This window comes from Carcharhinus amblyrhynchos, chromosome 4 (assembly GCF_965287045.1).
Source record: "Carcharhinus amblyrhynchos chromosome 4, sCarAmb.v2.hapA, whole genome shotgun sequence".
Lineage (NCBI taxonomy): Eukaryota > Metazoa > Chordata > Chondrichthyes > Carcharhiniformes > Carcharhinidae > Carcharhinus > Carcharhinus amblyrhynchos.
In genome coordinates, this window is record NC_137327.1 from 129,038,316 (window position 1) to 129,052,659 (window position 14,344).

General features: G+C 43.0%; 1 protein-coding gene across 1 annotated transcript in view; it reads left to right on the top strand.

The window, feature by feature from the left end:
* Positions 1 to 13,621, top strand: part of LOC145342348 (uncharacterized) — a 63,159-nt gene extending 49,538 nt beyond the window's left edge. Inside the window, exons 11-16 of the mRNA XM_080187856.1 lie at positions 1,537 to 1,656; positions 3,438 to 3,759; positions 4,728 to 4,788; positions 6,425 to 6,609; positions 9,390 to 9,481; positions 12,102 to 13,621. Of these exons, the coding sequence (XP_080043982.1) occupies positions 1,537 to 1,656; positions 3,438 to 3,759; positions 4,728 to 4,788; positions 6,425 to 6,609; positions 9,390 to 9,481; positions 12,102 to 12,200 (879 nt within the window). The 3' untranslated portion in view covers positions 12,201 to 13,621. The remainder of the gene's footprint in view (positions 1 to 1,536; positions 1,657 to 3,437; positions 3,760 to 4,727; positions 4,789 to 6,424; positions 6,610 to 9,389; positions 9,482 to 12,101) is intronic.
* Positions 13,622 to 14,344: the final 723 nt, after the last annotated feature.

The window sequence follows — 14,344 nt, forward strand, 5'->3', positions numbered from 1 at the left end:
ACATAGACCGATCGGAAAAAGCTGATCAATTATCCCTTTACTTCCTTTTGTTGGTCCTGGATTCTGCCTGGTGGGTGTCATTTTAAGAAGTTTCCTAAAGCTTCCTACATCGACCAAGCTCTTGATCATCTGTCCCAATAACACTTATGTGGCTCAGTGTCAAAATTTGTCTGTTTTTGCCCCTGTCATATGCGTTGAGTCATTGTAAGGCACAAATGGCACTTTTTAAATCTCGTTGTTTCAGGAATAAACAGTTTGTGTCTGGTGCTCTGTGCAGATATTCCTGGTCTGGTCATAATTAGAATTCACGTCCATTGCATAATGACAGAGTGCAGGAGTTCATTTCTCCGTAAATAGAGTAACCATTTTAAATGAAGACTCTTAAATTATGAGTAACCAGCGTGATTTGGGCAGGCTGAGTGTGTGGGTATCTGCATGGCAGCTGCAGTGTAATGTGGATAAATGTGAGTTTATCCACTTTGGTAGCAATAATAGGAAGACAGATTATTACTCGAATTGGTATAAGTTGAGAGAAATGGATACTCAACGCGACCTTGGTGTCCTCGTGCATCAGTCGCTGAAAGTGAGCGCGCAGGTAAAGCAGACAATAAAGAAGGCAAATGGTATGTTGGCCTTCATAGTGAGAAGATTTGAGTATAGGGATAAGGATGTTTTGCTGCAATTGTATAGGATATTAATGAGGCCATGCCTGGAGTATTGTGTGCAGTTCTGGTGTCCTTATCTGAAAAAGGATGCCCTTGCTGTAGAGGGAGTACAGCGAATGTTTACCAGGCTGATTCTTGGGATGGTAGGTCTGTCATATGAGAGACTAAGTTGGTTAGGATTGTATTCACTGTAGTTTAGAAGAGCGAGAGGGGATATTTTCAAAACTTATAAAATTCTAACAGGGTTAGACAGGATGGGGGAGTCCAGAACTTAGGGGTCATAGTTTGAGGATAAGGGGTAAACCATTTAGAACTGAGGTGAAGAGAAATTTCTTCACCCAGAGGGTGGCGAACATGTGGAATTCACTACCACAGAAAGTAGTAAAGGCCAAAATTTTGTCTGATTTCAAGAAGAAATTAGATATAGTTCTTGGAGCTAAAGGAATCAAGGGATATGGGGGGAAAGGGGGGGAATCAGGATGTTGAATTCGATGATCAGCCATGTTAATGAAAGGTGGAGCAGGCTCGAAGGGCCTACTCCAGTTTCTATGTAAATGAAGACTCTTAAATGGCGTATCAATTTTAAATGGAGTTTGGGACAGTAGGATAGATTATTTTGGGATGCGGAGTAGCAGTTTGATGCCTGTTTGTTTAGACCATTCATTTTCATCTCTAGGCAAGTGGCTTAAGGCAGCCAGATACCAAAGCATCTCTCTCCCTCCCTCTTCACATCAGATTTTGCTGCGTGGTTAATCACCGTGTTGTGATTAAACTCTACGTTACAAAGGTGGTTTCATCTTGAGAAGCCCTTCTCTAGGTAAAAATAATAGTTAAAATACACCGTTGAAACCAAGTGCTTTTTCTCTTGCAGAAGCTGGTTTCTGAAGAATCCATCTTGAGTATTGAAAATACGCTTAACTTCTTCTCGGCCAATGATCAGATTCGAGAGTACTGGGGGCTGTTAACATCGCTGTTTGCCGAGGAAGATGCGGTGAGTGCGCTTGATGCAGGGTGAACAAGTGCAAACAAGTTACTTTTATTTGAGAAAGAGAAACTTCAGCAGTTTGCGCACAGTGAAAATTAACACCCCTGACTTTGCGTTTATCATTCTCACTCTCAGAGTGAGTCTTCTCTCGCGTGTTGAAACAAATCTGGGCATGAGATCTCAGGATGACCTGTGTGTGCGGGTGTGTGATTCTTTAGCCCATCCCCAACCCTTTAACCTCTTTCAGCACTATGTGCATCTCTGCTCCTCCAATTCCAGGCTCTACAGCGCTCCCGATTTTACATCACTCCAACATTGCCACAGTCCTGAGTTTTGGAATTCCCTTCCTTTCCTCTTTAAGACACTCTTTAAATCAATAAAAAGTGTCAATAATGGTGATCTTTAAAGCCATCAGGCTCACTAACTGAGGAAGATGTGCTGTTCTTACCTGGTCTGGCTACACAGGATGATAGACCCACACCAATGTGATTGAATCTCAAACGCTCTTTGAAATGGCCTCGCAAGCCATTGTAGCCAAGATAATAGTTCATCATCACCTTCCTGAGAGTAATATTTGCCGGCTTTGCCAGTGACACCCACATCCTATGAATTAATTTTATAAAATCAGCTGATCAAAAGGGGATCTGGGTCACAACAGTAGCAAGTGATTAAAGGAGGGGGTGGGCAAAGGGATTTAAGTGGGAAGTTCTGCAGCATGGAGGTCTAGGCCATTGAAGGTACAGGTACCAGTGTTTGGGGGATGCAGCAGAGATTAGAATCAAAGGATCTGAGAGTTTTGGGGCTGTGGGTTGAAGGGTTGCTGAAGGTCACTTTGACACAATGTAAAACATCCCCAAGGCACTGCCTTCACTGACAACAAAGAAAATTTGACACCAAGCCTCATGAGGAGATATTGGGACAAGGGGCCAAGAGATTAGTCAAATTTAAATGCTAGTTGTTTCAGGAATAAACAGTTTGTGTTTGGTACTCCATGCAGATATTCCTGGGCTGCTCATATATGGAGCCTTAAAAGGAGGAGAGATAATTTAAAAAGTGGAGAAGTTTGAGGAAGGAATTCCAGAGTTTAGGGCGTAGGCAGATGTCACCATGATTGGAGCAACAAAGTTTGGGGGTGGACCAGTCAGAGGAATGCAGACATTGAGGAGATTTATAGGGCTGAGGCAGGATAGATAGGGGAGGTCAAGGAAAGGCCTTTCATACAGTAGAGCTTGACAGATCTTAAGTGGTTATTTAACTTACAACTTCACCCCCCCCGCCACCCCCCACCACCCCCAGCTGAAGATTCAGATCAGCCATGATCTTACTGAATGGCGGGGCAGGCTCGAAGGGCTAGATGGCCTACTCCTGCTCCTGTTTCTTATGTTCTTATTCCACTGATGGGGAAGGCCAGAAAGTTCAGCCCACTGTGGGGTGGTACAGTCGTTAGCTGCTACCTCACAGTGCCAGGGACCTGTGTTCACTTCCGGCCTCGGGTCACTGTCTATTCTGTCTGTGTTTGCATGGATTTCCTCTGGTGCTCCAATTTCCTCCCACAATCCAAAGATGTGCAGGTTAGGTTGATTGGCCGTGCTCAATTGCCCATTAGTGTTTGGGGATTAGCAGGGAAAAACATGGGGTTACAGGGATCGGGTTGGGGAAAGGGATTGTTGTCGGTGCAGGCTCGATGGGCCAAATGGCCTCCTTCGGTATTGTAGGGATTCTAATGCAAGACCTTCCTTAGGTTGTGTAAGATAATGTCCGATTCTTCACGTACCTGTGTGTCATAGGAAACTGACGCAGACAGTGATGCCTCAGAAGAACCATATGACACGAATGTAGGGGAAACTGAACCTGTGGAAAAGAATCCAGAAATCAGGGAGACTCTGAACAGGCACTCTGCAGAATTAAAACCTTCTGAAACAATTAATGGAAACGAGGAGTCCGATTATGGCTTCCAAAGCCTGCTAGACTCTTCAGAAACTAAAGACGCAACCAGAATCGGTGGCAGAAAAAGGAAAAGCGCTCAGAAAAAGGTTGAAAGCATTCCAGAGGAGCCAGAATGTATTACAAATCATATTCACGAACTCTTGACAGAATTACTTTGTACAGGTAAATTCTTTCCCCTTTTAAACTTATGGCCTCTAGTTCTCAGTTCCCCATCCCTAGGAAAATGATTGTGTGCTTTCACCTATGTGTGCCTCTCATGATCTTGTATACCTCTATAAGATCAACCCCCCCAGTCCAAAGAACACCAAAGAAAAAGGTCCTAGCCTGTTCAATCTCTCCCTGTAACTCAGTCCATTGAGTCTTGGCAACATCCTAGTAAATCTCTTCTGCACTCTCTCCAGTTTAATAACATGTTTCTTACAGCAAGGCAACCAAAACTGAATGCAATACTCCAGGTGCAGCCTCACCAACGTCCGGGATATCTGCAACATAACTTCCCAACTTCTATACTCAATGCCCTGACTGATGAAGGCCAGCATGCTAAAAACCTTCTTCACTGCCCTATCCACCTGTGACTCCAATTTTAGAGTAATGTACACTTGAACGCCAAGGTATTCCACGACATTCCCTAAGGTCCAACCTTTCACCACGAAAGCCCTACCTTGATTTGCCTTTCCAAAACGTAACACCTCACACTTATCTGTATTGAACTCCATTTGCCATTTCTCGGCCCATTCCCCCAGCTGATCAAGATCCAACTGCAATTTTTGATAATCTTTCTCACTGTCTACAATACCGCCTATTTTAGTGTCATCTTCAAACTTACTGATCATGCCTTGGACATTCTCATCCAAATCATTGAAACTGATAACAGGAACGGGCCCAGCACTGACCCTTGAGAAGCTTTCAGAAGGGAAATGGATATTTACTTGGAAAGCGAAAAATTGCAAGTCAGTGGCAAAGGATTGGAAGAATAACTTGTTAGCTCTTTCATAGTTGGCACCACAATGGGCCAAATGTCCTCCTTTGGTCATGTACACTTTTCTAATTAATTACAGTTAATATATCAGTGATATTGTGCAATGGAACCTCCCAATTGTTTTACTGATAAATGTATCTTTCTGTTGCAGATCGTTTCAATCGTAAATTACTCTTACAAGTGCTAAAGATGTTTCTGCCAATGGTGAGAAAGTAAGTGGCTTATGATTAATACATTGAAAAGTTGACCAACAGCAGGTTCGGGTGCAAGACCGATGAAATATTTTGTTTGCAAACTGCAGACCTCTTTAGTTCACTGAATTCTGGTGCAGTCTTAACTTGATCGTCCCTACTTTCCAAAGTTTCCCATCTCTCATCATTGCCACTGATCTGGGTTCCCTCTTAACTCTGGCGGTGAGGGGGTGGTGGTGGTGATGGGGGAAGGGTGCAGAAAGCCTAAGATTAATTAAGGCTCGGCTATCCATCCATTGAACTGGTATGAGGAGAGCCACGTTACAACTGGCACCAATGGTGACCCACATTATGACCAGTAAACCCCAGTATAGCTGACCAGGATAGATGGAGAGAGTTGACTGGAGGCTCATGTGGATCACCAACACTGCACGCATCAGTTGGACAAAAATGGCCTGTTCGTTCTGCACCTTCAGTGTAAAACCTAGGGTGGGATTTTCCAGCCACACTTGCCCCAAGGCCAGAAAATCCCACCCAAGGTCAACAGACCTTTGCATGGTCTGTGTTCCACCCATTATGATTCCTGTCCTAGGGCAAGATTTTACAGCCTTGCTCGTCCTGAAACTGTAAAATCCTATCTGAGGTCAAAGGACTTTTGCATAGTCCACCCCCCACCGCTCCAATTCCCATGATGGACAGGACAGTAAAACTCCAGCCCTAATCTCTGAATGGACCTCTGTTGTAGAACTCTTGTGGTCCACTATGTCAGGGCTCCGATGTGCAGCGCCTGAAATGCTCCGTAAGTTGCTGTAGGAGGATAATGAACCTTGCTCCTTGCCTGTTTAATCGCCATGATATTTTATGCTGCAAGTTAGTAAAAGTGCGAGCCGATAACATGGCCCTGATGGGAACAATACATCTGGGGCCTGAGTGCACTGTACAACTGTGTGCAGCTTGAACAATCAGATCATAGAGGGACAAAGCAGGTACAGAAGAGAAAGAGAAGAAAGGAAAGTTTGGACTAAGTGAAAGGAGATACAGAAAGGAAAAGCTTATTTTTAATTACATTTTTAAAATCTCCAAGTAAAACCTGATGGAATGAGACTCCACAATTTTTTAGTCAGGTTTCAATACCAAGAGTTCATTGGCAGCAATCAACATTTAACATGTTGTTACAAGAGTTTTAACAGCTAATCTAACTATAACAAAATATGCTCGGACTTTAAATGGCTCAAAGACGGGTTCCTCCGTTACTTCAGAGCAGCTGCAACCTCCTGTCATGAGTGTAGTTTGCACTAATATGCAACTTCGTATCACTCAGTGTTGAGGCAGACAGTGAGATGCCGTTCTTGCAAAGCTAATGATGAAAGAACACAACCTGGACAACAATTTTGGATTTCTGCATTTCATCGCACATCTGTCCATGCCTGACATTAGCGTAGTTAGTGCCGTTACCTCAGTGTTCATTTCACAGCAAATTGTGACCCATTATGTTTGTGCTTGCAAGTAATGTGCAAAATAAGCAAATTATTACTGTATTTTTCATACAATATATCAGCTCGGTTGTTGATTTATTATAGTTGAGATCTACCCTTTGAACAATAACTCCTTTCAGATAAGTTAAATTGACATCATCAAATTGTATTTCTTTTTACAGCAGGCTTCAAAAAAAACTAGATCAGTTCTTCAGTGAAGAACAGATCATTGTGTACATAGATAAACTAAGGGATACATTATGGCCCAATGGAAAGCCAGCAGAGCCACTCCCAGAACGATCAAATGAAGAAAAGACCTCTGCTAAAGAAAGGGCTGAAGAATTACTAGAGAGAAAAATTTCAGAAGGTTAGCAATGAAGAATTTAATCATTTTTTTTGCTCCTTCCAATCTTTTTTTTAAAATCTTCCTCCTATAATCCACTGAGAGACCGGGTCCATGACTATTACCCCAAGACTCTACCAATCTTGTTGTTAAATCAGATCATAGCATTGATCATGATAAAGTGAGCAGAGGACAATATGATCTCTTGGATAGATTTTGAACAATAAGGGAGGGGAAATTGATGGTAACAGGGGATGGGTGGGTGAAAAAAATCAGCCTGGGCCATTTGTTTTTTTTGGGCATGTTTTCGCTGACTTAGTGTCGGCTAAACCTCAATTTTTTGTTAAAAATTTTGAATTGTTCACATAGCGCAGTATGTCTGATTGTTAGATAGGCTCATTCCTTTGCATGAGTGTAGTGTGCAAGTTCTTCCCTCAGTCTTCCCCATGTTGCTCCCTCTGTCAAGGAAGAGCTGAAGATGCAAGGATAGTTGAACATTGGAAGGTGGCTAAGTGCTGTTCAGTGAGGTATTTATAAGGGTGACCCGTTTATCACCATTGAGTTCTTTTGGGTGGGGAATAAATGTGTTTTCTGGTTGTTCTGGGGGATGTAATAGAAAGACTCAGTGGTTCTATATTTTTATTTTACTAACCAGGTATCTGAATGGTAGAGAGCACTGGCTTTTCACTTCTACAGCCAAGGTTCTCAATCAATTTAGACAAGTTGGACCGAAGTCTCTCGACTCAAAGGGAATCAGAGATGTGTTGAGTTCCTAGTTGGTTCTGTGCAGTACACCACGTCATCGTTACAGGGAATTTACAGCACACAACCAATCCATTTGGCCCACGGGATTGTGATGACCCTTCGTGGGTGAAAAATCTGTACTCTTCTTTAGAATGGTCAGGCTATGTTTTCCTGAGGGTTGGAACTGAGACGTATTAGTCGGAGCAGAGTGAAGGAACTGGCTAACTTCTGGCAATCTCAGCAGAGCGCCACGTGCTGCCTGCAGACAACCCAGTTAGTGGGAGAGAAGTATTCAATAATATTCCCAACCTCACCTTTCCCACACCACAGCATTTTCCAAACCCTTCCTAAAATTATCTCATCATCAAATCTTTTGAGATCGTGAATTTATGGAAATGGCACAGTGTGACAATCAGGATTTGATCTCTACATTGGGGATAATATTCAATTCTTGCTGAGTTGAATTGTTCCTGAATATTTCAAGTGAAGCATCGTTTTCAAAGACACTGGACTGACACTAGGCACGGTGGCTCAGCGGTTAGCACTGCTGCCTCTCAGCGCCAGGGACCCAGGTTCAATTCCCAGCTTGGGTCACTGTTTGTGTGGAGTTTGCACATTCTCCCCGTGTCGGTGTGGGTTTCCTTCGGGTGCTCCAGTTTCGTCCCACAGTCCCAGGATGTGCAGGTTAGGTGGATTGACCATGGCAAATTGCCTCTTCGTATCGGGGGGTTAGCAGGGTAAATACACGGGGTTACGGGGACAGGGTCAGAGTGGAATTATTGTCGGTGCATACTTAATGGGCCGAATGGCCTCCTTCTGCACTGTAGGATTCGATGAAAGTGAGCCACACGGAATGGGGCAGGTTGGACAGAGTTTTCTTGATTGCTTTGAGAAACACAAGAGTTTAGACTCTGACTCCTGTGTGCACAACAGATTTCCCACCCCAGAGGTTAGTATGATCAACAGATTGGCTTCCAGTTAGGCCAGGGGCTCTTGGGAAGGGACCACAAGCTGAAGTAAGTCGACTGCTGCTGCTAGTGAGAGTACCACTGGGGAGGCTGGCTTCATTCCCCACCCAGCTGGAGCAGGTCAATCCCTGACCCAAGGTGATGGTAGGGAGTGGGTAGATTTACGATGAGAGTTTGTGGGGATTGAAAGAAAACACTTCGGTGCAGGGTGAAGCAGTTCTCCCCTTCCTTCAGCTATTCATTTCTCAGGGCCTGTTCAAGCTGCCAGCCAGAGTTAAAGCTGTAAAAACAGGTTAATTCTGTGCCACCAATCCCATTAAAACGATTCATTGACCAGCCAGCCGCCTTGAAATGAGTTGGCTGCCAACTCCTTATCCCAAATTTATTAAAGCCTGAAGTAGTTGGGTTGAGGTTGGGTTTGGAACGTCTTGCATTCAGCAGCACAAACACAGGAATGCTAAATTTCAGGCACTGGCAACAATTTAGGCTACAGAAGAAAAGGTTGCTGATTGGTTGAGAAGTGAACTTTGACCAGGCAGTGCTATGGAGAAAGCAATGGGGAACTAAAACTCCTCTTTTTCCCTATGGCAATGCTTCAGCCAATCGGTCTTGATTTGCCAGCCAATCGGTCTTGATTTGCCAGCCAATCGGTGTTGATTTGCCAACCAATCAGCAATCTTTTCGCCTGTAGTGTAAATTGTGAAATTCAGCATTCTTGCATTTGTCCTGATAAGTGCAAGGTGAAAAACTTCAGCAAACTGTTTCTCTTTTCAGTGACATTAAGGTGCTGGACTAACAAGCAACTGATCTAATATTTGTTGGGGATTAAGGTTCAGCCCATTCTTTTGTCAGTTAACAGTGCTTGACCATTGCAATGTTCTCGATCTGTTTATTAATCCTTATTATTATTTTCCCCTTTCCCAACAATTGTATGAACTTAACTCGTCCATTAAAGCATGTACATGTTTTCATTAACCAAAATACTGAAAGTTAACTGCATTATCTTAAATCAGAATGAAGGTCTGATATCCTTGTTTTTTTTTCTTGTTTGCAATTCCAGCTGGAAACTGACCATGTTTTGTTCAATTTCAGCTTTTAAATATGTTCCTATAGCTGATAAGGAACTTGTGAAAGTTTTGTTCCCCATGTTTCAAGATACAGAAATGAATAAGAGACTTGCATATGTAAGTACCACAACATGTTCTGTAGATGAGTTTATGCTTGCCTGTTGGTGTGGGTTTTGCAGAAATCTGGGGGCTTTGTGGAATCCAGCAGATGGCCTTTCTACTGTCCTCCAGCCCACCCCTGATTTGTCTGAAACTTTACTGGGGGAGGGGTTACCCACCAGCTCCTGAGCCCACTGAGACCTTTAGGTGGCTACTTCCCTCACCACAGTGGGGGGATATCCCCATTCAATGAGAAGCCTGGTAGTGGCAGGGGACACACCTATCAGGTCATCCCAACTCCCTTCATTTCCTCTCTGGCCCCCCTCACCAAGACGGCTGACCCCAGACTGATCTAGACCTTTATACCTGTTCAGAGCCACTGTAATCTCAGCAGCGGCCATTGTGACCATCAGGCACTATTGGGACTAAAGAGCTGCTGGCCATTCGATTGGCCAGACCTTCTCCCAAGCTAGGGGAGTGAGCCTCATCTTTAAAGCAGTAACATTGATGCTGGACAGCCAATGGAATCTTGCACCCGCACCCACCTCGCTCTCTCCTCCAGACGTTATGGTGCACCTACCCCAAGCTCTCCTCCCTCCAAACGTTTTAGCAAAGTGGTTGGGACAATGGAGATTTGTAAAATTCAGCCAACAGTCCCTGACTGGGACAGTTTCACAATGAACTGATGGATGGTCAGTTGTGAGTTTAAGCCCCAATGCAGGCATGAAGTAATTGCAGGCTGACACTCCCGTTATGTTCTGAGGGAGTGCTGCTCTGTCTGAAATATCATCCTTCAGTTAAGACAATAAACCTAAGGCCCCATGTGCCACTCCGGGTAAATGGAAAAGATCCGATGGTGCAATTGCAAAGAAATGCAGGGGAGTTCCCCGGGCGTCCTGACCAATGTTTATCACTGAGCCAACATCTTTAAAATAGACTATCCGGTTATTATCTCAATGTAGATTGAAAGCCCTGGCTATGTGCAAATTGGTTGCTGCATCTTCTGATTAATTAATGGACTGTGAAGCATTTAGAGATATATTTTAGTCATGAAATGTGCTATAGAGATGCACTGCCTTTCTTCAAACGACACCATCTAATCCATTTTCCTTTTGTAGTCATTTTTCTCCCAGTTCAAAAATTTGCTGTATTCTTGATCCAATTATACTGAAGGTAGTGTGAAGTATAACTTGTGATTAATTCCCCAGTCTTGCCTTCCTTTATAATGTGGTTCAAATAGAGTAAAGTCAAAATAGATTGAAAGGGTTAACAAGTGTCACTTGGGAGATACGGTGGTCCAACCGCCTCAACTGGAAAGGAGCCATTGCTGGATCTGGTGATGGGGAATGAGGTGGGTCAGTGGGGAAAACTCTTAGGGAAGAAGGCAGCACGGTGGCACAGTTGTTAGCACAGCTGCCTCACAACGCCAGGTTCGATTCCGGCCTTGGCTGACTGTCTGTCTGTGTGGAGTTTACACTTTCTCCAAGTATCTGCGTGGGCTTCCTGTGGGTGCTCCATTTTCCTTCCACCGTCTGAAGGATGTTCTTTTGGACAGTCAGTACAAACTCGATGGGCTGAATGGCATCCTTCTGCACTGTCGAAATTCTATGGGCGGGATGAGGATTTTGGGAATTGTGTTAAGCACAATAACCCAAAACTGAAATGTAGAGATGTGAAGATGGGTAAGTGTCATTTAATTTTAACATGATTACCTGTGGGAATTGGGAAGTATTTGTGAAGAAAGCTCTCTCGGATTAATGACTGACTGTTATCTGTAAGAGTGTTCACCGGGCCTCATCTTCAGAATTGAAAATTTTAATACTTCTTTAATAATAGAAGAATATTTCGAGACTAAAGATTCTTGGATCCAAATCCTCATGAAACAGGCTGAGAGTTTTGCCTGTGCCCAAGGGTTCTATGGCACATGTTGAGTCTTGTTCTAACTACAGGAAGCTAACTGTTGAATAGGAGAAGATTTTTATATTTAGTTTTTATCCACTCAATTGAGATTGCAGGAGATTTTTTTATTTATCTGCGCTCTATGTTCCTGACGATGATCATTTAGATTCTAGGTTCCACGGACCATCCCCATGATGCATTTCTAACAGCAAAACATTTTTCTCTTTTCTTTAAAAGCAAATCTTTAAAGTTGTTTTCAGCAGAGTCTTGCTTAAAAAGTTTGTCTCCAGGAACTGTCTTGGTTAACATCCTTTAATTAGGACATCCCAATAGAATCAAGGGACATTCATAGAATCCCTATGGTGCAGAAGATGGCCATTTGGCCCATTGAGTCTGCACCAATCACAATCCCACCCAGACCTATCCCTGTAACCCCATTTATTTACCCTGCTAATCCCCCTGACACTAAGGGGCAATTTAGCATGGGCAATCAACCTAACCAGCACATCCTTGGACTATGGGAAGAAACCAGAGGACCTGGAGGAAACCCACACAGACACGGGGAGAACATGCAGACTCCACACAGACAGTGACTGAAGGCCGGAATTGAACCCAGGTCCCTGGCACGATGCTAACCACTGTGCCACTCTGCTGCCCCATTCATTCAACTGTATTTCTATTCTGCTGTAAGGATGCTGGTTAATTAGACAGTGTTTTGTGTGTGTGTTTTTATTTGCAGAAAGTTTTGGTGTTTTTCCTGTTTGAAATCATCCCCGGAATAAAAAAATCGTGGATTAGTGATTCACTGCCTTGTTTGGAAAGATTAAATGCCGATTGAGTTTAGTGATAAAGCGCTTGTGAGGACAGCGAGTTGAGAAAATGCCTGGAACAAAATGACATTCATAAACAATCACAAAAATTGAGAATGTCTTGGGCGAAAAGCTAATCTGCAAACTGCAAGTTTCCTTCTTTGTTCCCCTCGCCACCTGGACAATGAAGCTGAAGAAGTGAGCTTGTGGGAATGGCAATGCTGTTTGCAATCATTGTGCATCAATAATCTACTTCTGTAACGTTCGGTGCCAGATATTGGTTGTTGCAGGTTGTGTTTTAAAGGCCTGTTTTTTTGCAGGATTGTCGATTATTCGCGATTTGCTTATTACCTCTCTGGCGTTGGCAGACAATCCACAAACTTGGTGTTTACATCAGGGATTACACAGTTGGATGTTTCCAATCGGTGAAATTGCACGTTCCTCTGATGGATTGAAACATGTGTGATTGGAGGTTGCAATGCCTCTGCCCTGAACTCGAGTCAGGACGTAACTCCCATTGATTTACTTCCTGGTTTTTTTTAAATACGGTATTTTTATACTCCTGTAAGTGCTTGGGACATTTTACTACCCAAAAAAGGACTATAGGAATTTTTTAAGAGCTGTTGAGGATTAGGAATCTGTTTATTTTTAAAATTCTAATCTATTCTCTGGATAATATTGCCTGGAGATGTAAGAAAAGATCTGCAATTGGGTTAGCAGCAGTGGGGTATTTCAAGTGAATTGACATTTGTAAGATTTGATTATAGTATATATTGTCAGTCCTGGGAATTGTATGCTCTGCAGGTCAGACAGAACCTGTCAATACTGTGAAGTTTATCTCTAATTTTATTTGTAATGATTTATTGGTATTTGTACATATAATCTTGTTAATTGTATTTGTTAAACGTGCTCCTCTGGCTAATTTTAAATTTCAATTTGGTTTGGTGATGAATCTCTAGTGTTCAAACTTCGCACCAGAGTCTTGATGTGTAATCTATGCTGATGTTACTGCAGGAGTGCTGCAGTGTCAGGAGTGCTGCAGTGTCAGAAGTGCTGTCTTTTGAGTGAGATTTTGAACTGCGGCCCTCAGGTGGATTCGAAAGAGTCCATGGCATTCTTTTGAGAAAAGCCGGAGAGATGTCCTGGGGCAATAATTGTCTTTCAGACAACAGCACAAAAACACCTTACCCTCCGGTCATATGGCTGTGCACAAATTGACTAGTCCTGCGTTTTCCAATACTAGAAATGACACTTTAATTAATTGGCTGCAAAATCCCATTAGGATGTCCTGAATTTACAAAAGCCGCTATGTAAATTCAAATGTATTGTTGCAATTTGCTAATCTGTGTTTAGCTTATGACTCTTTAATTGGATGTTTGGGATAACAGATGCCAATTTCATCCTTTCTATTATATTTTATAAAAATAAAACAACCAGGAAATGACCTGGGAGGAGGAACGGATATGCAGAGTGATTCTTAAATGGGGGGAGATTAGAAAGTGTGAATTATAATTTTTTTTAATTTATATGAGCTAAGATTAATGGGGTTTGCTTGTTTGCAATACCCCAAAAACAAGGTTCTGGAGACTTAACCATATGGCAAGAAAGAACACCTTAAATGATGAATTCAGAAAATGTATTAACCATTAAAAAGATAAAAAGCAAACTATCAATTAGCAGCAATTGGGTGATACAGTGGTGAGCTGCCTCACAACGCCAGGGACCCAGGTTCAGTTCCGGCCTTGGGTGACTGTCTGTCTGTGTGGAGTCTGCACCTTCTCCCTGTGTCTGCATATTTTTTAAATTATTCATTCATGGGACACGGGCGGCCCTGGCTGGCCAGCATTTGATGCCCATTCCTAGTCGCCCTTGAAACTGAGTGACTTGCTAAGCCATTTCAGAGGGCAGTAGAGAGTCAACCACATTGCTGTGGCTCTGGAGTCACACTTAGGCCAGACCAGGTAAGGGTGGCAGATTTCCTTCCCGAAAGGTCATTAATGAAGCAGATGGATTTTTCTGACCATCGACAATGGTTTTATGGTCATCAGTAGATTCTTAATTCCAGATTCCTTTCCTATTGAATTCAAATTCCACCATCTGCTTTGGTGGGATTTAAGTTAAAAGTTAAAGTTTATTTATTAGTCACATGTAGGCTAACATTAACACTGCAATG